The following is a 26,726-nucleotide window of genomic DNA, read 5'->3' as shown; positions in this document are numbered from 1 at the left end:
TAAAAAAAAAAACCGCTTTCTCTCTATTTCCCGCGATTTCTATTCGCGTTTCACGAACTCGAGTTGAGGGTGGAATTCTTCCACGGCTTGAAGTCGGGTGGCCGCGTTATACCCTCCATCTCCTCCATCACTTTGTACGCCTGGGTCCCGTTGAACACCTTGATGCGGGAGGTGTCGAGGCCGCCTCCGATGCTCATGTCGCCTATCTGCTGGTAAGCGAGGTCCGACAGATTCGCCTGCAGGTCCTCGACGATTAGGGGCGCCTGCATCACCATCACTTTCTCCACGGGTAGCGCGTCCTTGATGATCGCGCCCGGCTTCGGTGTGGGGAAGTCGTTCACGCACGACGTCGCGCGCTTCCTCTTCCCCTCCTCGGCGAGCGACCACTCGCGTAGCAGCTGGCGGAAGTCGGCTATCCCGATCCCGCTCTCCAACTCGCTTATCTCGCGCGGAACGCCGTACGCCCTCTCGAGGTATCGAGCCAAACTCAGGTCCACCGCTTTATCGATCAATCGGCCCTGCTCCTCGGCGGGAAGAATCGTCTGCTTCTTCTCCTTGGCGGCCAGCTCCGTGTCCCGAGGTTTCTTCGCGCACAGCTTCTTGCACGGCCTCTTGCCTGCACAGAGGGGAAGGGAGGGTTTGAAAATTATTTTTTTTTTTCTGGAACTTTTTGTTCGACTTTTTTTTTTTTTTTTTTTTTTTATGGATTTTTTTAAGCGACTAAACTTGGGATTTTAGAGTCTATGATTTAGATGTTTTTATTTTTACGAGTTAATTGTGGATTAATAAAATGATTTTATTGGATTTGAAATCAATAGAATTGTGACTTTGGGCCAACTATTTTAGGAGAAATTTTTGCGGAACGTTTATTCGATTTTTTTTTTTAGCGACCAAACTTGGGATTTTAGAGTCTATAATTTAGGTGTGAGAAATTGATAATCTTTTGGCAATGAAATTTTTTTTAATTATTTGTGATGGAATTTTTTAGTGATCTTAGAGTTCAATAATAAATTCTATTGCATTTGATATTTTGTTTTTTTTAATAAAATTTTTTTTAATAAAAATTTGATAATATTTTAGTAATGAATGTGTCAAATTATAGCAATCGAGTTAAAGATATTAAAAATCGAAATATATATCTTTGGTGGCAAAATAATAAAAGAAGAAACGATAGATGGATTTTTGAATTTAAAAATATTTCTTTAAAAGTTACCTAACCTAACCTGATCGATATCGAGACATTGTGAAAAAAAAAAAATTTAGAGGATCGACCAAAGTTTTAAATTTCGCAGAGAAATAAGGATACGATAAGGAGGAGAAAGACACGATTTGTGCATATTTTCTCACCCACTCTCGGCCACCCTTTTCTTTTTCATCGCGGTGTCAATATTTTATTTCCATTACACCGTAAATCTTTCCCTTACACACACGTGTATCACGCGCCTACGTATATTTACCAGCACATACAGCAAAATGGAAAAATAATATTTTCGAATGCCTGCAGAGTGTGAGAAAAAAAAAGTTACTGCGAATCGTACGCGTTTGCACATTTTTGAAAAAGGTACTATATTTCATTACAACGAACAAACGCAATTGTAAACGCACGTATGATATTTTCGATGCAATCACCATTGCCATTTAATCCATTTTTCTCTTTGAATCGAAACGATAAAACGATAAAATCTTTTTTATTAAATTAAATTAAAAAGAAAAGTAAAACACTTATTAAATCGCCTTGTCAATTATCTTGGATCGATAAAAAATATTTCCAGCAAAGAAGGACTATTAATAAAATTTTATATCCTTCCAAGAATTGTAATTTAAACATTAAAGTAAAGAAAAGGAAGAAGAAACGCTAAATAACCTTGTCAATTAACTTGGATCGATAAAAAAATATAATTCATAAGGACTCGTAATTTAAACTTTAATCAACCAAGATGGAGAGAAGGAGAAAGTAACGATACACCACTTACCTACGCATTCCTCTTTCTGTTTGGGCACGCGACCTTTGCACGCGTCCAGATTCGCTTGAATATCATCTTGGCCCGCGATCGGAGCGGGTCGCACACACTGTACCTTTCGATGCCTGGTTCCTTTCTTTCCGTCGCAGGCGCTGCACTTGCTCCACTGACTCACGCGCCACCTTTTAAAAACACAACGTACGAATATCCCAACGATATCCCAATTCTAGAATAATTGCACATTCTTCGCCGTAGCACGTACTTGGCGGGACACGCATGCGTGTTGCACACTCGAGTTTTCGGCTCTGGCCGTGGTATGCCGTTGCAAAAGCTTGACACCACCTTTCCTCCGTATTGTTCTATGCACGTTGGCTGCGAAATCTAAATCGATACGTATATCGATATATGTATATATATATGTATTTGCGTGGGCAGGAGAAATGAAAAGAAAAATTGCAACGATTCAAAAGACAATCAGCCTCGTTGAAACGGAAAAAGGAATGGAATCGTATACGGCAATATTAATTGATTTGTATCGCGCCACTGTATCCTTTCGTCGCGCGATGCGGAAAGGAAAGATGGACGAAATGCAATCGCGTTGGAGTAAAGGAAATGGATCGGGACCGATATAACTTTGAATTTTTATATGATACATTTAAATACGTGAAAATATAAAAATACCCATAATATTTCAATCATTTAATTTATAATCTACTATATTGATGCTTGTTTTATCATTAAAAGAAATATACACAAAATGTATACGATATTCAAAGAATCAGATTTCTAATTAAATTCCATTTCTCTTCGTTGTGAAAATTCTAATATTCTATTGTTACACTCGTTTCTTTCATAGCAAGATAATCGCATTGAACATAATCGATTCACTATAACGCTATCGATACACGAAAAGGTCTCGATATCCATATATAATGGAAGCAAAATGTGCATCATACGCATATTGTAATAACGAAATTGTTTCCATAACGATATTGTAAATTGATCACGTTCACGAAACTATAATAATTATTTTGTTATATATATACATTGATGAATCGACTTGGATAATGAAAATTACCATGGTTCCACCTGCGCATCTGACGCTGCATTCGGACCATTCAGTGAAATCCCAAAGATATTTAGGCTTGTACGTGGTATCGGTCGTCATCACGTAATACAAGTAATGAACCCCCAAAATTTTACCTTGCAGCATTAAATACTGGGAAAAAAGAATAAATTTTTATCGAAATTTTATGCAAGAATAATTTTCATTTCATCAAAGAAAAATCGTAACGAACCTGAAATTCAAGATCCTCGCTGATCGGTCCTTTTATGAAAATTTCCTCCAGATTTTTATCAGGTCTTATGTACATAAGAATGCTGTTCGCGCATTCGTAATCGCCGGCTCTCTCTATGACGCTACACGATCGTTGAAACAATAATCGTTTCAATATTATTATATTTTATTACATAATAGAATTATTTATATATTTCCTTTTATTAATTCGATTAAAAAAAATCGTACGAGATAAAAAAAAAAGAAAATTCGAAAATCAAAACTTACAAATCTTTGTTTAAACAATAATTATTCGTATTGGAGACTTTTACTGCCAAATAGTTCGGATGAGGACCCATTTCTTTCACGCTTATACTCCGAGCACCTTTAGGAATAGTGACTATCTTCATTATCTCTGAAAAGAAGATATTGAAAAGAACAGTAGTAGGATATAATAATCCCGTTTTCTCTTTTTCTTCTTTAATAAAAGAAGAAACGTTCGTTTCGAAAAGAAATTCGAAAGAAAGAACTTACGACTGGTTATTTTCGTTTCGTTGTACACGCCTTCCACTGGTTTGCACTTCGTACCATCGCCTTTACAGACCCCACACTTGTCTTCAATGGCGTCCGAGTCGAACACCCAATCGCAACCGACTTTCTGTAACATCACATCTTTCAGTTCCCTCCTTTTTAATCACACCATTTCCTATAAACGGATCAGTAACGTACGCGAGATCTATAATCACTAATAATTAAATCAACAAACCCTTTTCGATTTAACACAAAATTCCTCAAAAATTATTTAATGCAATTATCGAGCACAAATGAACGAAAGATACATTCATTTACTCTTAATCTTTTCGTTACAATCCGTACACACAATCTGTAATTATCAATATAATTAAATCAACAAATCCCTTACCTTTTCGATTTAATACAAAATTTGCCAAAAGTTATTTAATGCAATTATCGAGCACATGTGAACGAAAAATATAACATTCGTTTACTCTTAACCTTTTCGTTACGATCCATAATATACACGCAATCTGTAATTATTAATAATTAAATCAACAAATCCCTTACCTTTTCGATTTAATACAAAAAATACAAAATTTATCGAAATATTTAATGCAATTATCGAGCACAAGTGAACGAAAAATATATAAATATAACATTCGTTTACTCTTAACCTTTTCGTTACGATCCATAATATACATGCAATCTGTAATTATTAATAATTAAATCAACAAGTCCCTTACCTTTTCGATTTAATACAAAATAATACAAAATTCACCAAAAATTATTTAATGCAATTATCGAGCACAAATAAACGAAAGATATAACATTCGTTTACTCTTAACCTTTTCGATCCATAATATACATGCAATCTGTAATTATTAACAATTAAATCAACAAGCCCTTTACCTTTTCGATTTAATACAAAATAATACAAAATTCGCCAAAAGTTATCGAGTTATTTAATGCAATTATCGAGCACAAGTGAACGAAAGATATAACATTCGTTTACTCTTAACCTTTTTGTTACGATCCATAATATACACGCAATCTGTAATTATTAACAATTAAATCAACAAGCCCTTTACCTTTTCGATTTAATACAAAATAATACAAAATTGGCCAAAAGTTATCGAGTTATTTAATGCAATTATCGAGCACAAGTGAACGAAAAATATAATATTCGTTTACTCTTAACCTTTTCGTTTCTACGACTATAATGCCACTGACGTATTATGGCTGACTAAAGTCACTCTATATAAAATGCCACTGATATACTACAGTCGCTTTGCACAAGTATTGTACATATGACGAACGATTGTGCTATTGGAACTATTGTAGAGTATTTTTCTCTGGAAATAGCACCAGTATTCTAATACCATTATTAACCGTTATTATTATCATATATAAATTATATCATATTATTATATTCTATAATGTTATTTGAGTTCCAAAATGCAATTAAATGTGAGTGTGTTTAGAAATTATAAATATCCCGTTTTGAGGAAAATTTTCTTTTCAATAAACATCGTCAAAGCAACTCGGGCTGCAGTAAAGCGTAAACGCGGCCGTTGATAATTTTTCTCGAATATTGTACACATTTTTGGCGCTCGTTTCGACTCGTTCAGAGAGATTAAAGAATTAACCCTTTTTCGCTCGGCCGAATAACTCGTGACGATTTTCCGCACCCGTTCGGTGAATTTCTTAGCCAACTTAAAATGATTTCACGCATGAATTAATATATAAAACTTTTATATTCTAATATCTTATGTATCTTTACGCGTAAAGAAAGAAAATTTATCAAATATTAAAGTCTGAAAAATCACTGATTCGAGATAAAAAAATCTAACCACTCGACATGTATTATAAGATCAAATATAAACAGTTTATGAATCTATTCGTGCGAAGCGATATTTTAAAAATACCAAGCGTGAACAAACATCGTCCCCTTATTCGAATTTCCTTATCTAGTGGTGGCAAAGAGTCACAATTCGAGCGCAAAGGGTTCGAAATAAATGTCTAGCGTAGAGTAACGACGTGATATGCCTTACCCTGCACAAACCAGCGACGCACATGTTGTTCGTGCCAGCTTTACAGGGCGTTGAGTCGTTCACCATTTTCTGAAGTATCACGAAACTATTCTCCTCGTTGAGACAGTACAGTATACACGGATCCAGATTCTTCGACATATGGGCCGTCCAATTGTGCAGTTTATTGTCGGACAACGGCATTTTGTCGTTGTACGATGCGCATTGCATCATTCGATACGAGGGTCTCTTCGGGTCGCAGGGCTGTGGGGGGGGGATAATTGATCTCTCTCGAGATGAATTGAAAATAGGCAAGGGAAGGAAAGTGCAAAAAGTTATCGCAAAATTCGAAATCTTATTATTATTGAATAATTTTGGGAAAAATTAAAAAAATAATAGTTTTGCTACATTATTTATAAAATTGAAGAGGGTAAAAGGAAATATAATATATTGTTCTATTAAGTTATTACACACACGCACATCGAAATTAAAATTACTCGTATAGAAGACACATGAATTTGCATTCGATTAAATTTTCTTTGTTCCAAGCGTTATTAAACTTAATCGACAAACGCTTCCCGTAAAAAAATTAAAAATTAAATTACTAAATATCTTCCAATTCTAAAACTGAGTACGAGAAAAGGAAAATAGAGAGAAAGGAGGAGATAAAGGAGAGGAAAGGAGGGTATTTACATTGGTGTTGCAAATGGTCAATTTCTTCCTCTCCCCGATGCAATATTTCCCTTTGTTGGCGGGTTGCGGATTGTCGCATTCCCGCTCCGCGTACTTCAATCCGCCACCGCACGTTCTGCTGCAAGCGCTCATCGGGCCCCATTTCCCCCAACCTCCGTGGACGGCAGCAGGCCGGGCGCCCATGTCCACGCATAGCTTGTGTATGCACCACTGGGAACAGACGTTTTTCGTTTCCTCTTTGCTTTTTTTACCCCCTCCAACCCTTTTTCTCTTTATAAAATTTTTGGAAATTTTTTCTGGCGCGAATATATTGATAAAATTTGTAAGGAAAATTTATAATTTTGGAAATTGCTTTCGTTTCGAAAAATAAACAAATAAATTTAATTTAAGTTTCTCTATGCGATACGATTTATGGAAAGAAAAAAAGAGAAAAGAAATTACTTTTTCGTACAATTTTTAAAGATTTTCTATAAGTTTACGAATTACGTTTGATAAAATATTCTCAAAAGTAAGTTTCTTAAAGTAAAAAAATAATTTGTTTCTTAAAATGAAATAATAAAAATTGTATTAAATAAAGAAATAAAGATTGCAAAAATATTTATAATCGAGAAATGGTAAATTTTTGGAGAAAGAAAAAAAGGAATTAAAAGTGTAGATCAAGGTTAACAGGATAGATGGGGAAAGACGAACCTTTTTCTCGCCGCATTTCGTTCCATCCGCGCTCTGTGCCCCGTTGCTCATGCAAGTGGTTTCGTTCACTTGGCACCACAGCTGCTCGCACATTTTTGTCTGGAATCGTTGGGTCGAAAGGAAAGGAAAATATAATCGAAATAATTTTTATATTTTTCGAAATATATATATATATATATATATATATCTATATATATATATATATATATATATATATATATATATATCGTTAAATACGAAACGAAAAATCGAAGAAAATATTCAATGGATGTATATATATATTTTTTATATGGAAACAATTGTAGAACAGAAATGAAAAATGCAACGATATTCAAATTGGCCGCATTCGATGCACCGCATTCGAATGAGAACAACAAAATTGAAAAATTCATTTCTACTTTTTTTTCTTTTTCATATTCGTCCGTTCGAAGAAAACCCTCGTAATTGAATTCAACGTTCTTTTAATCGAAACGTATTAAAATATCAACATGGACGAATCTAACCTTAAAGATGTAACGAATATATTAAAAATAAATATATAATATCGAAAAGTATCTAAATTCAAAGATTAAAAATAAGATTATTAAAAATAAATATATAATTTCGAAAAGAAAATCCTCGTAATTGAATTCAACGTTTTTTCAATCGAAAATCGTATTAAAACACTCGTCATCAACGTGGACGAATCTAACCTTAAAGATATATAAAGGATATATTAAAAATAAATATATAATATCGTATATTATATCGAAAAGAAAATTTTCGTCCTCAACGTATCTAAATTTAAAGATATATATTTATTTTTAATGTTTTTAATAACGTTTTTAATATTTATTTTTAATTTTTAAAAAAATATCGTATGTAATATAGAAAAGAAAATTTTCCTAAATTTAAAGATATATATTTATTTTTAATTTTTAATTAATATTTTTAATATTTATTTTTAATTTTTAAATAAATATCCTATGTAATATCAAAAAGAAAATTTTCGTCCTCAACGTATCTAAATTTAAAAATATATATTTATTTTTAATGTTCTTAATGTTTTTAATATTTACTTTTAATTTTTAATTAATATTTTTAATATTTATTTTTAATTTTTAAATAAATATACGATATCGTATGTAATAATCGAAAAGAAAATTTTCGTCCTTATTTATTTTTAATTATTTTAATTATTTATTTTTAACGTATTCGTTATATCGAAAAGAAAATTTTCGTAATTGATCGAAACGTATTAAAACACTCGTCATCAACATGGACGAATCTAACCTTAAAGATATATAAAAAATATATTAAAAATAAATATATAATATCGAAAAAAAAATTTTCGTCCTCTAACATTAAAGATTAAAAATAAGATTAAAAATAAATATATAATATTAAAAAGAAAATCCTTGTAATTGAATTCAACGTTCCTTTAATCGAAACGTATTAAAATATCAACATGGACGAATCTAACCTTAAAGATATATAAAGTATATATTAAAAATAAATATATAATATCGAAAAGAAAATTTTCGTTTTCTAATTTTAAAGATAAGATTGTTAAAAATATATAATATCGAAAAGAAAATTCTCGTAATTGAATTCAATCGAAACGTATTAAAACACTCGCGAATATAACTTTAAAGATACATTAAAATATATTAAAATAAAAACAATAAAATAATTATATAAAAACAAATATATACAATACCGCGTACGTTCGTCTAAGATAAAAATCTTTCCATCTCTGAACCAAAATTTCCAAAGGTTTCAAGTTTCTTTAAACGTGGATTGTTCGACGAGAAAGGATAGAGACATATACATATACATATATACCGCGTGAGATGTGCACATCTTGGAGCCAGGATATTGCATGTCGCATTGGAAATCGGCGCCGTACATCGCGCCGGCCAGCATATCAGGAAGCTTGAACTTGTCGGGTGGATTTTTCGGGTCGTCGATCAGGCAGTCGCCCAACTTTCCCCTTAAATCGATCGAATTTAACGAATTTAAGAGAAAAATCGAGATTATTTTCTCCTCGTTTCAATATTTTTCAATATTATTCGTTTATTACACGCGTTGATTTGAGCAGAAAAAGAAAAAGAAAAAAAAAAAAAAGATCGGAGAATTTTTAAAAATTATTTACTCGATCAGATTTGTGATGAATCTTCTGCTACAGGGTGACCATCTGAGCGTGAACGGATTCACGTACGGCGACATGATGAAGTAACTTTCGTCCTTGTCCTGCGGCTCGCATCCACTGATCTCCATCGTGTCGTGGGAACAACCCATCCTAGAATTAATTTGCCCATTCCAGAATTATTATACTTCCTTCCTCTCACCGATCAAACACGCGCGAATCCTCGTTGAAACGGAATCCTTTTTTCTTTTTTATTATTATTATTAAATCCTTCGCTGCTAATTGCCACGAATCGATATCCAATATCGTTAAAAATATATATTCTCCTTCTTAGAAAATTTTAATTTAAATGAAATTCAAATTATAAATTTGTCGAAATTCTTCAAGGCGAAAATTCCGAAAAAAAAAAAACGAGCGAAACTTCACTGGAAATTTGGAAATTGAAAATTATATTATATTAATATTATTATAATTATGATAATTATATATAATCAGAGATTAGAAGCGAAGGGTATAAGGTGTAATAAAGAGACGTGCATGGACAGTACACGTGACCAACTTCGTGGGCAACTGTGATCCCAAGATTCAGCCCGGTGTCTTCGCAAATGGCGGCCGCCTTCTTTCTGTCGCAGGCGGTCGCGAGATAGGCGAGGCCCAGCAAGTCGCAGTTCGTCAAGTTGTCCGAGCAGATGTCGTATCTGGAAAAAGAAAGAAAGCGGTTCGCGTCTCGGCTCCCGAATCTCTCTCTCGATTACCTCTCTCTCTCTCTCGCTCGCTCGCTCGCTCGCTTGTTACGCTTTCTCTCTCTCTCGCTCGCTCGCTCGTTACGCTCTCTCTCTTTCTCTCTCGCTCGCTCGCTCATTCGTTACGCTCTCTCTCTCTCGCTCGCTCATTCGTTACGCTCTCGCTCGCTCGTTCGTTAAAGAGAAGGAGTGGGGGAGAATGGTCGTCACCTCGTGACGAGGACACCTATGTCGAAGTGATTCGGATGATCTGTATCCTCGGGATTCAACTTGTCGGCCCAGGCAGCGAAGCTGGCCAATGTATCTTCGGCGTTGGGACTAATGGACAAATCTATCTACGGGAAAACCATTTTGAAATGGAATGGGACCATTTTGGCATATTGATTCTCGACAACGCTCGAATTATCCGCGAGATTTTAATTTTTGAGATTTGTATCTTTTATATTATAAGGTATAATAAATTTTTTAAATTAAAGAAAAAATTGGAAAGTATTGGGAATTGAATAAACGGAGAAAATAATAAAAGTATTGGAAAATTTGAATAAACATGAAAATTGGTAAAATTATTTTTCAATTTCTTCGAATATTTAAAAATATATAAATATCGTGGAATTTTGTCGAAAAGGTTTGTGAAGAGTTAAGTATATTCTCGAGATGTGTTAAATAATTTATTTCGCTCGCGCGATAACCAGTGCTCGATCGATATCTCTACTATTTCACTAACTAGTTTCGTATTACCTCCTCCTTTTCCTTCTCCAAATATATCATTCGAACTATAACCAGATCAATCTGATTCCCCACACTTTTGTCGTGATAATAATCGGCGGCTATGTTCATGATTGTCAACAGATACTGCTCGAAATTGCTGCTGTTGTAAAAGTCGAGAAACTTTCTGTCCGCGACCACGGCGATCTCCATATAACGGTGAATGCTGTGCCCGTACGGTGGCTCCTTCGCTTCCTTCCGTTTCTTCCTCTCCCCCTCCTCCATGATCTCCTTCTCCCGCCTGGCCAACTGCTTCGCCCACTCCTCCTCCCACTTGTCTGGGAAAAATTTTTCCAATTTTTTTTTGCAAATTTTAAATTATCGACCCGTCTCATCTTTTCGAGCGGTTCGAACGATGAAAGTAGAATTTTTCGATCTTGCGTTCGAGGAACGAAACGTGACCGAGCAGTATGTATAAAAATTTTAAATTTCTAATAAATTTGAAAAAAATGAATTTTACTCGGTTAATGTTATACATAATTCGAATCACTTATTCGATATATCGTATCGATAGATGAAGAAAATTTGTGACCGAATCAACGATAATCTAACCGCTGGTTCCGCAATGTTTCTTCTTGGGAACTTCGTCCTTCGTTGTGGGGCCCCGCTTGTACGCGATGTGCACGTGTTGTCCGTCTTCCTTAGGTTCCGTCTCGATAGCCGGCTCGATGAAATACCGGCCATGATCAGTTTGCACGTAACCGACCTGTGCGCCCACAATTCGTTCGTTCTATCATTAATCGACCTTATTGACACACCAGACGTCGGGTTTCGATCATTATTACCTTATTTCGAGCCCTGCCCAAATTTTTCATATCCCCAAAAAATCCGTTCTTCGATCTTTTCGAAGATTATTCCACGATACAATGTAATTTATATCATATATATATATATATATATATTGGATTAATAAATAATTTTTCTGCAACGTAATATTCAAGTATCTACAGAGAATTATTTTATTTTCGTTAATACGCGGCTTCCACTTGCGAGTTTTATTCTCAAATACTTTCTTCGACTCGACACGCGTATCTCGACGAAGCAAACTTCAGCGTGGAAATTTCGACGCAATCGAGTTTCACGAACGATAGATCGCGCATTAACCACCGCGACACCGTCGAATTTCTATCGCGCCCCCCTCCCCAAATTACGATCTCCCAATCACGTGGGATCGGCCGCGCAACATTTATCGCGGCCAGCGCCAACGGTATAATTCAAAATGCGGCTGCCACGCAAACAAACAGACTCTCTCCCTCCCTCTCGTGTAATTCACGCGAAATTGTGCGCTACGCTCGAATCCCCGAATATTCGAGGAAAATTTACCGATTCGATAACGCGATCCAATCCGATTGGCTCACCTGGATCGAGTAACTTACTCGAAAAGCGACGACACGCCTATGGGAGTATCTAAGTAACGAGATATTTCTTTTTTGTCGAAAGGAATCGATGAACGAAGGGGATCGCGTTTCGGTGGGATATTAGTTCGATCGGTAAATGAGAGAGGATAAAGAAGTTTGCGATTTTAAATTTCATTTTTATAAAATTTTTTAACTTTGCGTAAACTGAGACACTAAATGTTTATCTTGAATACTACGATTGTGACAATCCCTATATACATATATACATATATAAATCACGTTTCGATCTAAATCTCGCAAAACATGTGAAATTCGCATATTATTTTCCTACCTTCCGCGTACGGTTATCACGCTCGGAGAATTATGCGGAATATTCGTGTCTCGCGAATCGCGGATCGAGTGTCGCAGTCCTCGAAATTCTCGAAGGGAATCGGAAACGGAATCGAGAGTGTTTCGATCGGAACTGTCGAACCAAAGTGTCGTGTCGAATCGAACGATCTAAATGCAAATACCTTTAATATTAATCCGTATCTACTCGAGCGCGTAATAAGAGGAGGCCTCGAGGATTATATCGTGGCGCAGAGTTCGATTGCGCGGAATTCCTTCGAGAATTTGGTGGATCGTCGTAAAACGACGATTGACGGGAAACCTAGCGCGATATATAGCTCTATTTTACCGTGTATATATGCATATATATGAAAGGATATTGGAAGAGATTCCGGTTTAAAATTTACCGGTAAAGAAGAAAACGATTATATTTGTAATCGTAATTAAAGGTGTAAAGGTGTATCGTAAACCTGAATTCGTTGAATTCCGGTTTAAAATTTATCGGTAAAGAGGAAAACGATTATATTTATAATCGCATATTAAGATGTAAACGAATCGTAAACCTGAATTCGTTGAATTCCGGTTTAAAATTTATCGGTAAAGAAGAAAACGATTATATTCGTAATCGTAATTACGGCGTAAAGAATATCGTGCCTGCTTTCGTCGAATGGAACGTATTAATTTAACGCGACGATTCAATAAAAATGATTAACAAATAAATATCAAACGTAAAGTATTACCGTTAAGAACTATGAGATATTACTGATTTAAAGAAAAATTATGTATATCGTAATAAATGAACAAAGTTAACAATTTAATTAAAAAAAAGAATCGAGCATAAAATTAAGTATCAATCTTATTAAAAGCTTTAAGATTTACAGCTAATTTAGAAAAACTGCAATTCTATATACATATATATTATATATATTCTAAACATTCTATATATATATATATATATATATATATATATATCATAATATGGAAAAATGGAAGATAACAAAAGTTTATTACAACGAGTGAACAACGGAACAAGCAATTTCTTATTTTTCCAAAAGAATTAACACCCGTGCGTACGTGTATATCGCACGATCATATCGACCGAGAAAAACTTCGATCCGAAACTCAAACCTAACCTAACTCAACCCAACCGACGAGCACGCGACGCAACGGATATCACCGAAACGAATCATCATCGGATAATATATAACTCTCAAGAAAGAAAAGAAAGAAAGAAAAAAGCGACAAATAAAAGAAACGTATACAAATGTGTACGAACCACACCGTCACAGAGAGAAATAGCCGCCCTCGAGGTGTCGTGGCCCCTAACGAATCCCCTGTAATGGCACTGCTGATCGGGCGCCCTCTTGAATCGCAACGCCTTGTCCAGATCCGTTCGAAGCCCGGCGCCCCTCGTCTCGATCACCATCTCGGGCGAGATGAACTCGTGGTACGGGGTGAGCTCGACGTGGTGCTCGATCCCGTTGAACGGGAGCACCAGGTGCAATTTGTCCATGTTGTCTACGGACTCCTGCTTCCCCCCATCCTCGATCGATCTCTTCTTACGCTGGCTCACCTCGTGCCGGTCGTAGAAGTTGGGCAGCTCGTACGAGTAGAACGTCCCGTCCTCGTGCACCCGCCTCGGGATCAGGAATTCCGGTTGGTGGATGTTTCTCGAGTATCTGACCGCCGGGCAAAAGCCGGCAAACCAAGACGGAGATTGATTAAGGGGAACGTCTCTTTCTCTTTTTTTTTATTTATATTACATTATTTGCATTACATGCATGAAATATTCTTTTTTAATATGTGCTAAGAAAAATTCGTTTTTAATATTTTCGAAACTTAATCTCGCTCCTCGAGTTGGAACAATTTGTTGGGAAGATTAGAAGGTTATTTATTATCGAGTTTTAACTAGTTTCGTATATAAAATTCTCTCCACGAAAAATATATTTTCACTTATAACGGTTGGAAATAACTGATTTAACAACGAATGCTTCCATCCTCGTCGAAATTGATCTACCTCGACTTGACACGATTATTATTATTATTATCTCGATTATAGGATATTTAAAATTTCCCCGACAGTCGACTTCGTGTCTGAACATCGTCATTCTATTGCCATTCTAACATCTCTCTGAGCCTCTGCGCTGCGTCAAACTGATTCGAAAGAGAGAAAAAGAAAGAAATCGATCGCCTACTTTACTGCAGCGTATTTATCCCACCACTGTCTTGGAGAGACCTCTGGAGGCGAGGCCCGAAATCTCTTATCTCCTCGAGGCAAGACAAAAAGTGGGAAACGAAAGTGGAGATAATTCATCCTCAAATTTAAAACAAAGTACAACGTATACAACAATACGATTTTCTTTTTTTTTATTAATTAAATGGAGCGTAAATTTGTTTATATATATTCAAGGAAAATAATTTTGTTCTATCTTTCGAACCACGCGTAATTTGTATCGAGAGAGAATCGAGTAAAAAAAATCCTCAAGAGAGAAAAAAAAAGGCCTTTGGAGGAGGAAGAAGTTGCTCGAGAAAAGAAACTTGAATTTAAGTCGGAAATAATCGAAATTAATTCTCTTTCGAATTTTAAGATTTTTCTCTAGGGAAGAGGAACGCTTCTGATTTATCATAACACGAGAAACGTATTTTTAAAGAAAGGGGGGGAGTGGACAGAAAAGGTGGACGAGTTGAAACGTACGGGATTCGCAATTAATTAATTAATTCGAAATCGAGATCTCTTTCCTTTCGGTTTCACAGAATGGAATGGATATTCCGGTAACGAGGGATCGATTCGACTAAGGATCGTTAACGATGTTCAATATTCCGTAATATTCGATAAAGGTTACGAGAATCGGGGGAGGAAAGATCGAAAGGCGATCGAAAAGGGCGGTGGAGCGCGGGTCGGTGGCGGATCGATAATTCGCCACGGGACGGCTCGTCGAGGATATCCGTCGGGATGCGTTAACCGAAGCGAATTATCCGCTGTGATAGCGGCTGTTTCAAAAGCTGAAAAGTTGAAATCTAACCAACTTTTTCCCGCCCGCGGGATATTACGCGGGTGATTCGGGCCGCGAACTTGCACTTACCTACCATGGTATAGGTTTTTCCCGTGCCCGTTATTATTCGAGCTATCCGCGATTTCGGGGAACGTCAGAAGTGTTTGGAACGTCAGAAGTGCTAGGAATCGGTTCATGACAGGCTACGTTCTTCCGTGGACACCCTGAAGTACGCCAAACAATGAAAACTTTTCGCAATTGTTTCACGCGTTCCGTGGATAAATGAAAATTCCATGGACGAATTAAAGTCTCTCCCTCTCTCTCTCTCTCTCTCTCTTTCGAATTATTTTTTAATTTAAATTTATTTAAAAATCTATACTAATATTTACAATTATAAATAGGATTATATGAATAAATAGTTTGTTTTTAAAAATTAAATTTTAAATTTGTTATTTTAAATATAATATTGTGATAATTTTTTAAAAAATTTTGATTTTTGATTTTTAATTAATTTAAATTTTTTTTAAATTTTTTAAATTAATTTAAATTTTTTTTAAATTTTTTAAATTAATTTAAATTTTTTTAAATTTTTTAAATTAATTTAAATTTTTTTTAAATTTTTTAAATTAATTTAAATTTTTTTTAAATTTTTTAAATTAATTTAAATTTTTATTTAAATTTTTTATTTAAATTTTTTATAATATTTATAATTATAAATAAAATTATATGAATAAAGAGTTTGTTTTTAAAAATTAAATTTTAAATTTGTTATTTTTAAAAATAATATTTATATATAATTTTTTAAAAAATTTTATGTATATTTTTTGTTTTTAAAAATTAAATTTTAAATTTGTTATTTTAAAAATAATATTGTGATAATTTTTAAAAAAATTTTGATTAAATTAATTTAAATTTTTATACCAATATTTATAGTTATAAATAAGATTATATGAATAAATAGTTTGTTAATTTTTAAAAATTAAATTTTAAATTTGTTATTTTAAAAATAATATTTATATGATAATTTTTTAAAAAATTTTTTATTAAATTAATTTAAATTTTTATTCTAATATTTATAGTTATAAATAAAATCATATGAATAAAGAGTTTGTTTTTAAAAATTAAATTTTAAATTTAAATATTATTTTAAATATTGTGATAATTTTTTAAAAAATTTTATGATTTTTGATTAAATTAATTTAAATTTTTATATTAATATTTATAATTATAAATAAAATCATATATGAATAAATAATTTGTTTTTTTAAAAATTAAATTTTAAATTTGTTATTTTAAAAATAATATTTATATGATAATTTTTTAAAAAATTTTATGATTTTTAATTAAATTAATTTAATCAATTTTTTATACTAATATTTATAAATAAAATTATATGAATAAATATATGAATAATTTGTTTTTAAAAATTAAATTTTAAATTTATAATTTTGAATTATTATATATAATTATACGAATAAATAGTTTATTTTTAAAAATTAAATTTTAAATTTATCGTGGTATTCTTTGGAAAAGGGATCTTCTTCTTTTGGTGGAGGAAGGAAAAAATTTTTCCATCCTTTTCTATTTTTCGAGCTTGTTCGAAGCTAAACACGATCGTAAGATCGCATAATAAAGTATTCGCGTGAGCGCGAACGTAAGGTAATATTTATAGAGAGCGTGAAAATAGGGTACACTTGACCGGGCCAATTTCACGATAGTTACACATTTGGCCACGGATAATTGGCGCGCGGTGATCGATCGCAGCCATCGAATCATTAATCACGAGGATACGAGATAAGAGTCGTAGAGCAAGATAAGATCGATGCGCGGCCGGCCAATTTTATAAAGCGATCTCCCTTTCTCTAAAGGTTTTTTTCTTGTCTCGAAAGTGAGCACAAATATTAGAATTTCGAATGGTATCGAAAAATCGTACAATTTGATACGACGTAGACAAAAAAAATAAAAAAAAAAATAAAAAAATAAAAAAATTGGATTATTACATTCGAAATTTTATATATACTCGTATATTGGATAGATATTTCGTGAAATCGACGAATTGCTTGGTTAAATTTTCGAATAAATATTCTACGATAAATTTTTCTCTCTAATTTGTAATAAAATTAAATGTTACGAAATGTTATTTGTATATATATATCTCTTTCCATTTCTTGAAAAGTTACGTACGAACATTTTTTTAAATTTCGAGATGATGATTGAAAAATTCGAAAAAATGTTTTTACGAACGAGTTCCAATTCCGTCGATAAAAAAGGAATGGGAGATGAGCGATATGAACGCGGCATAAAGTGTTTGACGGATAAATTTGATAATCGAATCGGAAGGGTCACCCGGTATATCGGCGGTAGTGGAAGAATACGCTCGAATCGATCCAAATATGGATTCAATCAGCTCCAGGATCGAACCTGATGGGTCAAATTCAGCCCACTTTTTCGGGCCACGTTCGAATGAGAGGAGGGGGAAGGGTGAGCTCCTCCCTTTCTCTTCTCTCTTTAATCACGATAAATGTACGTATCGTGTGTAATTGTTTTACTTGGACTTCGCATCGAGTTGAAAAAAAAATTAATTTTGAAAGAGAAAAGTTTCGAACGATTGTTTCGTCAACCATCGAATCGAAATCCGATGAGAGAAAAAATTACGAGGATCGGAGAATTTTCAATTGTTGTTCCCTTCTTATTTTAATATTATAATTATTTATTAATTCCGATTCCAAAGTGAAGCCTCGAATTTCGCTCGAAAAAACGAAAATCGAATCCTTAATTGAACAAAGATCGTAAATTTTTCTTGAAACTCGAGCCGCCTCCTCGAACGAACGAACGCGATATAAAAATAGTGAGATAGAAAGAGATAGAGGATATACCTGCAGGGACGCGCGGGGAGATCGTTTCGTCGACCGGTCATTGGTCGAGGAGTGAGTAATTAAGATTGTAAGTTCCCGCGCGAGCGGGGGAAAAAAAGGCAAATTGCCGATATCTGTTCCAAGATCTGTTCCAAGATTACTTAATCTTCGTTTCTATCCACGTAAAAGTAATTTTTCCGATCTCTTATTTATCGTTGCATGTTTGATAAAGTCTCAGCTCACCGTAAAATAAACTTGTATTGAATAAAAATTGAATGCGTTATTCTTGCGTTTTTCCTCTTCAATTTATTATATCGAGCGATACAAGAAAAAAAAAACGAAAGTAAAAAGGAGAAAGAAAGAAGGAAAGAAAAAAAGAAAAAAGATCGTGGAGGTGGCGACGATGACAGAATTCCCATATCGTGAAAAGGCAGCGCGGAATGCGGGGAGAATTGGCGGGGATAAATCACGATGGAATTTAATTGGCGTGCCTCCTCCGTTCGATTTCACGTTCACCTTATTCCAAAGTAGACGATCCGCACTTTCCGTGACATTAACGTTGCATTCCGAATAATGCATCATCCCCTGATGCTTGAATGGACGACGATACATGAGAGAGAGAGAGAGAGAGAGAGATAGAGAGAGAGAGAGAGAGATATTATTGGCCGATGAAACGTTTTCCAATCGAATAAGAAATAAACACTTTCCATTGATGGAATTGATTTGGTAAACAAGAGAGAGGATACATATGTATGTATGAATTGTTATAGATAATTGTGTAAAGTAATCAGATACATTCGATGAAGACAAGTTTTATTTTAACGAACACGTAACGTAAAGATGAATTAAAAAATATTTTCTTAAAATTATGCAAAGAATATTTAGAAAGTAAATTATATAACTACGATTAAATAAGCATTGCGAATGATATTATCATGAATCGTGAATAATAAAGCGATTAAAAAAATATAATCAAAATTAATGTTTATTTCTATCTTCATATTAGTGTTTAACGTATTTTTAGATAAATGTTATTTTTACATTTACGTTATTAATTGTGCGAAGAATGTTTAAAATTAAGTAAATTACACAACTACGAGCAAAATACATACATTGCAAATATAAATATAACCGTATGAATAAATATAATCGTATGTGAATAAAGTGACGAGTTAAAAAAGAAAGAAAAGTTGGAAGAAGGTTCAACGGGAGAAGAGACTCTCTCAAATATCAAAGGATCGTAGCAAGGATCGATTACGCGAAAGTTTGGCAACAACGCAATTCATGAAACCACGATTCACCACACCAGTTTGGAAGCGCTAGTGAAAACTATCCGTGTTAAAATCTTCCGTGTATACCGAGGATTGTATACAATTTAGCGATGCCCTTCGAGTATCACTTATTGAAATACGTAAAACGAATTATCGGTACAGCTCACTGCTTAACCAACGGATCGTGACACGTTGTCACGTTGAGCAAAATAAAATGGAAATAATGGTTCGATAAATCTCTAGGTAGGATAATTGGCATGTACGTGGCGTGTCGTGGGGATCAATAAGTGATAATTAAGAGTGACGATCATCCTTCTTTGTAGCCTGGAAAATCATTTCTGAACGGTTTATGTTCAACCATTACGATATTAAAGATTTTCTAGAACGGTTTACCGTTACTCGATATTCTTTCAAAGAACGATCTCCTTTTTTTTTTTTTATAATTGCCAGACAAACCGGCCAGCTTTCTTTTCATAATTAAATAATAACAAAAACGCATACTTTTCACGATATTTGAAATTTATATAAATATCGCGATAAACTTGTTCCACTGTGAAAATGTTTATACGCGCATTTTTATACGCGTGAAACTCGAATAGAAATTCGATTAAATTACGAATTTAACTAACTCGATACGAAAAAAATCAGAGGATTTATCGAAATGAAACGAAGTGGAACGTTATCGAGCGTTTATCCACTCGTGTTACCAAATAATTCATTTTTCAAATATCACTTTGAATCACGTTTCTTTTTGCATTAATATATATATATACATATAATTATTAATTGCATTTGCACGTGAACATATAACGAAGAATAAATGATCGATAAATGATTTCGTTTCGTTCGTTATTATTCAAAAAAGCGCCAACAGGTAAAGAATCTGTGAAGAATGATCTCGATGTAGATGATGCAACGACGAGCGGAAGCTGATTTTTCACGCCTCCCTTTTACCATCTACCTGCTCCCTCCACGGTTATTTGCCATTACAGAGAGGAGAGGAGAGAGGGGAGGATCGCTTAGCCGCTTTAACAGCAGATTAAAGCCATGGATCGGTCTCTCGACAATCGATAGACGACGGAACGTATTTGACGAGCTTGCGAAAAATTCTCGTCCCGATCGCGTCTCTATTTACGAGCCACTTTACACCGATCGATGAATTACCCTCATCGCCTCGTCCTTCCCTCTCCCCTCCCGTCTCCCCTTCCCCACTCGATATACCCGTCTCTTTTCAAACTTCGTTCACAGAGGTCGCTCTATCATCGACTCTCGGTTTCTTTTTTTTTCTTTCTTTCTTTTTTCTCTCTCTCTCCTACTTTTTTCTCGTTACGCGCGGGGTGAGAATAAAGGAAAAGGATCGAAAGAAGAACAGAAAGAGAGAGAGAGAAAGAGAGTCGCCTGTTGCATCCGTCGAACATCGTGGGAACGTCGTATGACGATTGAATGGAAATTTTTTTTTTTTTTTTTTTTTATCGACTCGTTAACAAAGTTTTTTTTACAGAGCAACAAATGTTGCCTGGAATTAACTCGGGAATCTCTCTTTAGCTTTTTTACTACGTACTTATATAATCGTCTTGAAATTCTCATCTTCGAATTCCAATCGCGTCCAGTCCAGGAGGAAATGCGCCAATGGAAATTATTCCAGTTTCTCTCTCTCTCTCTCTCTCTCTCGACGTAATTAGAGTCTTAAACAGGAATACAAGATGTATAAATTCTTGTTCGAGTTTATCGCTTGTGTAATGTGAAAAAAAGGAAGTGTGAATCGAAAGATTTCTTCTCAAATCAAATTTTATCGGTATCTTAATATAATTATAAGAAGAAAAATTTGGAACGCCGCGTTCAAGTTTATCTCTTTTGCGTCGTTTTAAAGTAATATAATAAATTGATAAGTAAACGCGTGTTAGACATCGATCGCTCCTAATAAATTGCAATCTACTTCGAGCTCGTTCGCCATTTTAAAATTTCCTGATTGAGCTAATTGAATTATCGGTGAATTTACGAATTTCTTACGGCGATCGAAATCGTTCGATCTTCGATTCGTTTCTTCGAGATCGAGATTTTTAAATTGTCTATCGATTTTCTATATATATGTATAGAATAATAATAACTAATAATTGTAATAATAGAATAATAAATAATAATAATTGTAATAAATTTTCATATTCGCTCGAAACGCGTAATTCGAAAATTCGAATTTGAAGGAAGGGAACTTGTTTCAACGATAATTCATGATAATTGATGATGAAGAAGAGAACTTGTTTTAACGATAATTGACGATTCTATATTTGATGAAATATAAAACGTAAATCAGAATAACAAAACTGGTTGTGTAAAATTTAATTATTATCTTTGTTAATGAATGTTAAACGTTTGTAAATCATATTTATTAAAAATAGTATAAATAATAATAATAATAATATTTATTATTATTATTAAAAATAGTATATTAAAATATTTATAAAATATTTATAAATATTTATTAAAAATAATATAAATAATAATAATAATATTTATTAAATATAGTATAAATAATAATAATATTTATTAAAAATAGTATAAATAATAATAATATTTATTAAAAGTAGTATAAATAATAATAATAATAATAATATTTATTAAAAATAGTATAAATAATAATAATAATAATATTTATTAAAAATAGTATAAATAATAATATTTATTAAAAATAGTATAAATAATAATAAGAACAATATTTATTAAAAATAATATAAATAATAATAATAATAATAATAATTCGGATGATATTAATCCATTATTATTGAAATTATTATTGGATAACAATTTTAAAAAAATTTTTTTAAATTTTAAAAAAATTATTACAATTATTAATCTTATGAACAACGGATGAAAGAGGAATAATTGATTATACACGTCATATTAACACAAACGTATTAATCTCAAAATTAAAACACCGAATACATCGATAACAATGAAAAATTATCGATATATTTAAATAATTATTATTAATTATTATTAATATCTCCCTTATTTTAATATAATTGATGCTAAAATTATAAATTATAAATGATATGGAACTTCAGTATATTTTTTTAATAACCATGAAATATATAAAGAAATTTTAACTAAAAATTCTCCAACGGATGTAAAAATAATTCGAGGAAAAAAAATCGAAACAAAATTTTAACATTCTGTTATTTCGAATTATTTCGAAGCTCCTTCGAATAAAAAATTCGTATGCGATTCGTGGAGAAAAATTTTACGCGACAATAAAAATAATTTGATAAAAGAGAAATCGAACGAAATCAAATTAAGTTTAATTAAATTACTAATTTATCTCGTAGAAAGATACGTATTTAATTGATTTGATTTTTCACAGGATAAAATATTCTGAGATAAGAAACATATTCCACGCGTATGTTTCGAATTATTTCGAAAAAAAACTTTTTGGAAAGTTTGATATTTTTCTACTTAAATCGATAATTCTGACACGATCTGATTTTTCACAGAATGAAAATAGAATATTCTTTGACAAAGAAACATCCGTTTACATATACGTTTTCGAAACATTTCGAAGCTCCTTCGAAAAACTCACTAAAGAACTCACAACACAACACTAAGACACAATTTTACACGACGTAAAAATAATTTAATAAAAAAAGAAATCGAAGCACAAATAAAATTAAAATATTAATCTATGCCACTCTCTTTATATCCCTTTTCAATCGATAATCTTGATGTCTCTTGACTGTCTGATTTCTCACAGAATGAGAATAGAATATTCTTTGACAAAGGAAACACGTATATATGTTTCGAATTATTTCGAAGCTCCTTCGAAAAACTCGTATGTGACGCGGCATAGTTGGAAGACACAATTTCACACGACGTAAAAATAATTTAATAAAAAAAGAAATCGAAGCACAAATAAAATTAAATTAATATATGCCATTCTCTTTATCCTCCTCTTCAATCGATAATCTTGTCTGATTTGACAAAGAAACATCCATTTCGAGAGCTTCTTTTCGAAAAACTCGGTTTGCAAACGGACGAGACGCGTGACGTCGCATGGAGGAAAAAAAAAAAGAAAAAAAGAAGAAGAAATTTTTTTTCGAACGGATCGCGTTACCCTACTTGCAAGTGGGTTTTACAGTCGATTGGTCGGCGCAGGAACGAGCGGGGAGAGTTAATGCATCCTAGCGGATACGGTCCGCTAGACTCGATCAAACGTGGAACCGGACCGGTTGAAAGTTAATTCGACGTTATGGCCGATCGTTTGTCATACGCGATCGAACGAATCTTGAAACCCGTTGCGTTTCGTCTATCCGGGCAAGCTGCGGTGGGTGGTCCCCGCGCCTGTTATTTCGCTTATCCGCGAGATTACAGCCGTTAATTAATTTACGCGATTCTCTTTCTCTCTCTCAACGTTTTTCTTCTTCCTTCTTCTTTTTCTTCGCCTCACCGCGTTCCGACGGAGAAAAGGAAAGTCGATAATTTCTTAGAAATGGGATAATTTTAAAAAATCTCGTCTCGATGTATATTTCGTTTAAAAAGTTTCGAAACCTGGATACAGATAATTAATTTGCACTGTTTCTTCTCGTTTTGACACATTCCTCGTAAAAAAAGATTCGTTATTTTCGCGGTTTAAAAGTATCGACGCTTGGATGAATTTTAACCTAAACTTTTAGATTTGATTTAACCTTACCTCACCGATCCACTATAATTCAATTTACACAACACGGGAAAAAATGGACGGAGAATCGAACTTGTTATAAATCCAACAAATAAGAAATTTTATATACTTTTTTAGATTTGGAGATATAGATCTAGAAAAATCAAGATATATCCCCGCCTCTCTCTCGGACGAAAGTTTCGACGATATCGAATTACGATCGCCTCTCGGGATCTCTTCAAATTTCGAGAAAAAAATTCGAGAGAACGTTGGAGGCATTCGATCTGTTCGTTTTCGCGCAGGATCGTCGTTAACCGCGCGTTCGACGCAATTGGAAGCGTTATAAGAAACGAGCCTATGGTGGCCCGGTTGATCTGGCACAGCTGCCGCCGCCACACGGCGAACGTCGCATCGATTCTAAAATCCACGGATGGCCGAGCCACGCGAATGTTCGTTAGCCAATTGCAGCTATCCAACTGCTTATTATCCTGAAACTTCGTTTCGATCCATCATCGTTCCATCGAAACATCTTCTGCGCGTTATTACCTATTATCTCGAGTAACGATTCTCTTCGAACAATTTTTTTCAATTAATTCGAGGGAAATGGAGAAATTTTTGAATTGGTCGTAAAGAAATTATCTTCTTTTTTTTTTAATTTTAAACGATCGATCAACGTCACGCGTTGCAATCTTGAGAATTTTGAGAATGGAAAGAGGTATAATTTTATATAATTTTTTTTTCTTTTTAATTATATACTCGTTGTTCGAAAGAAGTTAATTTCTATTTGATTAATTTAATCTTTTTTAAATTTTCTGTTTGGTAAATAATTTTACGAGCGATTTCTCTCCTCTTCTAAAAAGAATAAATTTCAACAAGACCAGTTGAAAAGGACGAATTGTTATTATTCCCTTCGAGTTTCGTGTTCAACTATGTGTTTCTACTATTTTCCTTCTTTCTTTTTCCACCTATCGAACGTATATTCCCCTCTTCTCTCTCAATAGGTAAACAACGTTAAGCCTCTTCCATTAGCCCGATTCCGAGAAAAGTCGTAACCGCCAACTCCTTCTTTCTCTCTCCAAACACGGCCTCGTGTAACTAAATAGAAAACATCTTTCCTCCTTCCTCTTACCTAAATCGCATTTGTAACGAGTCCCCGATCTCCTTCACCATATCCTTCACCCAATCCTTATACCCTCTCGTAACGAAAATTCTCGCAGTGAAAATATTACAACAAACTCAATTTTTCTCCTCAAATATGAAAAAGCATTAAATAATTAATAATTACTGGAAAAATAAAATCGAATAAATTCTTTTTCGAGTTTCAAAAATTTTCTTGTTTCTTTTTTCTTCAAACTCTACCATACTATCTTATTTTCGTATACCTGCCTCTCACGAACGAAATATTCGGATAAGCCGCTCTTCTGATCGGACAAATCGATCTACGATGCTCTTTGAAACTCGACCTTTCCATCCGTCGACACGCGCGTCGCTCTCTCTCTCTCTCTCTCTCTCTCTCTCTCCCTTTACAAATCCACGATTTTCCACGCTCCTTCGTCACACCAAGCAACGTGGTTACGCTCCGTTTGTAACTGGGGAAGGGTTCATAAAACTGCCGTGATATCTCGCTATATATTCGAAACGTTTGAAAAGAGGCAGATAAGAGAGTTCGAAACATTGGTCGTTCGCGATGACTTTTGCGGGCGCGAGGGAAACATTGGGGCCATTGAAGAGAGAGAGAGAGAGAGAGAAGCGGTGAAATTTAAGGAGGGATAAATCTTGAAAGAAAGAAGAAAAGTTTTTCCAGTACGAGTTTTCGTCATTCGTTGAGAATGGAAGATCGCTGTTACAAGCGAGGGTCATAAGGGAGAGGCATAAAGAAAGGAAGGAAGAAGAAAAAAAAAATATTAGTCCTTGGAAATGAACGGGGAATAAAAAGTGTAATTAATCGGCTTGGATTAATCGTATGCATCGAGATACGATGTAAATATATTTCTTTCCTTTCTTTTTTCTTCTCTTTTAAATATAATTATAATAATAGATGAATGCTTATTTATAAATGCGTAGCGTGACTAACGTGATACATTGATAATTATCACGCATTGATAATTATTTCGTACTAGTACTGCGTCATTATTCTCTCTCTCTCTCTCTCTCTCTCTCTTTACAATTACGATATTTTTCATCCTTATTTCCAGGGGATAATTAATATCAAAGGGCAAGTAATTAAAAAAATTCGATCTTGAAAAATTTCGGAAAATTATTGCCTCTTGCATTCTTTCCGCGACTTTCGGCCAAGTTTCATCATCGAGTTTGGAAGAAGATAAAAGATAAAAGTTGAAGAACGGGCAGCTTTCTTTCCCAAGAATCTTGCCAACTTTGCCGACTTCTTCTCCACTCCCCCCTCTCCTCTCCTCGAGGCAAAGTTTTTCTCGAGAGGAGCGCGGTAAATCCTCGATGCGAGGTAAATCCCCTCTA

General features: G+C 33.8%; 1 protein-coding gene across 1 annotated transcript; it reads right to left on the bottom strand.

Annotated features, from left to right (window-relative positions):
- Nucleotides 1-19: 19 nt before the first annotated feature.
- LOC412887 (A disintegrin and metalloproteinase with thrombospondin motifs 12) lies at nt 20-25,421 on the bottom strand. The gene is made up of 18 exons (XM_026441404.1): nt 25,381-25,421; nt 13,761-14,226; nt 11,352-11,505; nt 10,773-11,077; nt 10,245-10,369; nt 9,840-9,989; nt 9,298-9,444; nt 8,988-9,135; nt 7,164-7,262; nt 6,474-6,683; nt 5,805-6,044; nt 3,772-3,895; nt 3,526-3,652; nt 3,260-3,380; nt 3,040-3,180; nt 2,224-2,342; nt 1,974-2,143; nt 20-616 (listed from the first exon to the last, which is right to left on the bottom strand). The coding sequence occupies exons 1-18, from the start codon at nt 25,419-25,421 to the stop codon at nt 51-53; spliced, it is 3,453 nt and encodes a 1,150-aa protein (XP_026297189.1). The 3' UTR covers nt 20-50.
- Nucleotides 25,422-26,726: the final 1,305 nt, after the last annotated feature.

The sequence above is a fragment of the Apis mellifera genome, linkage group LG6 (assembly GCF_003254395.2).
Source record: "Apis mellifera strain DH4 linkage group LG6, Amel_HAv3.1, whole genome shotgun sequence".
Classification (NCBI taxonomy): Eukaryota; Metazoa; Arthropoda; class Insecta; order Hymenoptera; family Apidae; genus Apis; species Apis mellifera.
Note: the sequence above shows the minus strand (reverse complement) of the source record. Positions and strands in the feature narration are given on the sequence as shown.